The 3,618-nt window shown below is 33.0% G+C and overlaps 1 protein-coding gene across 6 annotated transcripts; it reads right to left on the bottom strand.

Moving 5' to 3' along the window:
- Window positions 1-158: 158 nt before the first annotated feature.
- Window positions 159-1,864, bottom strand: LOC106323077 (PP2A regulatory subunit TAP46-like). 6 transcript variants are annotated; one of them, XR_001266641.1, is made up of 5 exons: window positions 1,605-1,864; window positions 1,199-1,487; window positions 887-1,124; window positions 729-782; window positions 159-642 (listed from the first exon to the last, which is right to left on the bottom strand). XR_001266641.1 is itself a non-coding variant. In XM_013761244.1 (3 exons), exons 1-3 carry the CDS (start codon window positions 1,689-1,691, stop codon window positions 1,201-1,203), a joined length of 237 nt encoding a protein of 78 aa, XP_013616698.1. In that variant the 5' UTR covers window positions 1,692-1,864; the 3' UTR covers window positions 1,199-1,200. The 6 variants fall into 6 exon arrangements, 1 of the variants encoding a protein (XP_013616698.1); XR_001266640.1 differs by having other exon boundaries at window positions 887-1,106; XR_001266642.1 differs by having other exon boundaries at window positions 887-1,522.
- Between the last annotated feature and the right edge of the window lie 1,754 nt (window positions 1,865-3,618).

Here is a 3,618-nt window from a genome sequence, read left to right as displayed (position 1 = left end):
AGTGATGGTATTTATAGTGAACAACAATACATAAAATAACAAAGATGGTGCTTAATTTGGTAAATGAGTGGGTGATCATAGTGCTTGATGAGTAGATGATCATAGTGCTTGAGTTTGGTAAAGAAGTGGATGATCATTTCAATGCTTAATTTATAACATCTGTAACATTATATGTCTTAAGAGTAGAAAGATGGTACACAAGTGAAAGAAGAGAGTTTGGTAAAGAAACAAAGAGGGAGAAAGTGTTAAGTCTATAATCTCAGCCACAAGGTGTGAGTTTCTTGTTACCTGCACCACGAGGATTACCATCCTTCCAATCATCGAAAGCTCTAGCTTTCATCACAGCTTTATCATCTTCGTCATCATTTGCGATGAGTATGATCTTGTGTATTACCTGTGACTTGGTTGGAAAACCTGAGCTATCATCCGCTCTATCTCTGAAGAGAGACCTCCATTCACTATACTGGCTGGACCGAATATAATAGGTTGGTGCTTGTGTTCATGACCCTGTGATACTGAAGCACAAGTGACTGGTTGTGCCGGTCTAGAGTACAGTACCCTCGCAGCAGCATCTCTGTGCCAGGTTTCAGCTTTCTTTATGCGATCATCAAGAGCATCCCGAGAAAACTCATCCTCTCCATTCTAATCATGGGATTCAAAGTAACATTTTCTTAGTTTGCATATGCCTATCAAAGAGTCATTTGCCTTGTAAAGAAAGAAAGCAATACCTTCAACTGTTGTTCCTTGATTGCAGAGACTCTATTATCCATCAGATCAATAGCCTGAAATGAATCTTAACCATCAGATAAAGCCATACAACACATAAGATATAGCAAACAAAAATGATTTAGAAATAACACAGAGCGTAACAAAACAGAGGACGAACATCTCTCTCTTCTTCGCTGTCATCATCTGTAATATCTTCTTCTTCTTCTTCTTCACCAGAACCAACCGGAGTTGACAAGGTAGCAGCTTTAGTAGAACGTCCAAGTCGTTCCTTCCTCTCTTTGATTTCAAGGAGCCTCGACTCTGCAGCCTTCTGACGTTTGAACCGAGCTATCTAAAAACAACAGTATAACAATCTCCATTGCCTCACAGAACTCCTCCTATACACATATAAGAGACTATACCTTCATTCTAGCACTAGCATGAAAGGGAAATTGCAACAAACTTTAAACACTCAGAATAAAAACCTTACCTTCATCCGATCCTCCTGAATGATTCTCTCTATAATGAAGGGTATAATCCCAAGAGATTATAACATACAAACCCAGTTTCAGACTCCACATTTGTAAACATCAGCAGCTACAAGCAGTAGAAGCGGCCAAAGCTATTTATTAATCTTTGAAAGAATTCTAGCCTACCAAAAGATACTTAAGATTGTTGGTGCTGATGTCTTCTTTGGTCTCGTTAGACGAGAACAGCCCCAGCTTCCCGACCATGTCCTCGCACTTGTGTAACATCTCACACCCTTCCTTCACTACATCCTAAAACGTCGCCCATCTTCGTAAAACTCGCGATTCTGAATAACTCATTTCAGATTAAAAATAAATAAAATAATAATCGAATTCGTATATAAAAAAAAATAAGCTAGAAGTTTCCACCTGATCGGCGCGAGAGTCTGAAGCCTTGAGATGAAGTTTCCTAGCTTGCTCGAACAGCGCCGATAATGGCATTTCCTCCATGGCCATCACAGACGAACTTTACAATATTTGAAGCGATCTGACGAATTAAAAAAAAAAAAAAAAAAATGTAACTGTGAAGAGCTTGCTTGCTTTTATGCGATCATGGTGCCTCAATTCACGAAGATAATCAAAAACATTATCAGCCGTCGGATACGTGGGGACAATGGCTGGTAATGACCCTAAAGTAGTAGTCTGTCTTGCCCTTCAATCTATGAGCCAATTCTGCAATATCCTCTGTTTAAATTGATTTTCATTTGATTTGTTTTTAATGTGAAAATATTAAATCATATAATATTATAGAAAAAATACATTGAAATGTAAAGAAAAAAACTAAATTCCATCGCGAGATAATATTTTTATGCTGAATTTTCTTGTTTTTATTTTATTTTAGCAAATGACGTAGTATGATTTCCGTTTAAAAATAAATATTAGTTAAGTAGGGGTTGGCGTTCGGGTATCCCTTCAGATTCGATTCGGATCTATTCGGGTTTCGAATTTTTGGGTTCAAAGATTTTAGCCCCATTCGGGTGTTTCTAAATTTCGGTTCGAATTCGGTTCGGATCTTTGCGGGTTCAGATAACATATTTAAATTATTTTTAAAAAATTTTAAATTCATTATAGATTTTAAATTTCTCAAAATCTATAAACAAAACAATTTATTATATATAAATTTGAATAGCATATGTCAAAGTACCTAAAATTAACATATAAATTGGTTTGGTTTGAATATTTGGATTGAGAATCAATAGATATTTTAAGTATTGTTGGTGTTTTGAGTATACTTTATCTATTTTTGACATGTATTTTTGACTATTTGTATATATTTATAAGTATTTTGGATAACTTAAAAGTATCTTATATATTTTGATGTTCTTAATATATATTAAATCTAAAAATAATTTTTATATATAGGTATATAAATCAATTTCGGATATAATCAGGTACCAGGAATATTTCGGTTCGGATTGGACTCGATTTCGGTTCTCTAAATACTATAATTTTGAATCCATTCGGATATTTAATCAATTTCGGTTCGGGTTCAATACTACTTTTTTAGATCGGGTTCGGTTCGATTTTTCGGATGCGGGTTTTTTACCCAACCCTAAGTTAAGTGAAAGTTAAAATTGATTAAATTTATATTTAGTTAGGCTCTGTCAATACAAATTCATATGTTTTGGATCAAAGAAAATTTTGTCCTTTGGTGAAAATGTGTAAGTTTAATATTTATTTGATCATTTTCTTCGTTATAGAATGTAAAGTTTATCAAAAAATTTAGAGAAATGCATTTATATATATATATATATATATTATATATATATATATATTTATTTATTTATTTATATAATTGTTACATGTGAATCATTTATCAATATCATATATATTGCAAGTAGTTGATCGGCATATTATATATGATATATAGTAAAAACAAAGATTATGTAAAGCTATAATCGATGATTCGACTTGTTAAAAAAGTAATACTAAGATAACTGAAATCAACTTTTTAAATAAATTTATTTAGAAAAGGTGAAAATTGTTATGAAAGACAGCCAGCCGTAATGTTTGAATATATAAAAAGATGTGGGGCCCGCTGTACTATTTGCACAGTGAATTCTTCTTCTATATAAACGATCGTTTCGATCGTTTATAAACCACACCTCAACCTTCTCTTCTCTCTTTAATAAACTCTTTCTATCAGTGTTATTAATTCTACGGGTATAAATTTTCCCTTTATTTAAATTCCCGCGATACAATAAAATTCCAGTTCTTTTTATAACACGTTATCAGCACGATCACTCTGCGATTCGGTAAAATTTATTTGTATCATTTATACCCTGTTATAATGGTCGGTATACCGCCTCTACTATTATTTATATCATGTTATAATGGCCGGAATACCGCCTATATTATTTACTAGTAATTTAATTTATTTATT

The sequence above is a fragment of the Brassica oleracea genome, chromosome C2, assembly GCF_000695525.1.
Source record: "Brassica oleracea var. oleracea cultivar TO1000 chromosome C2, BOL, whole genome shotgun sequence".
Taxonomy (NCBI): Eukaryota; Viridiplantae; Streptophyta; class Magnoliopsida; order Brassicales; family Brassicaceae; genus Brassica; species Brassica oleracea.
The sequence above is the reverse complement of the archived record's forward strand: the minus strand, read 5'-3'. Positions and strand labels throughout refer to the sequence as shown.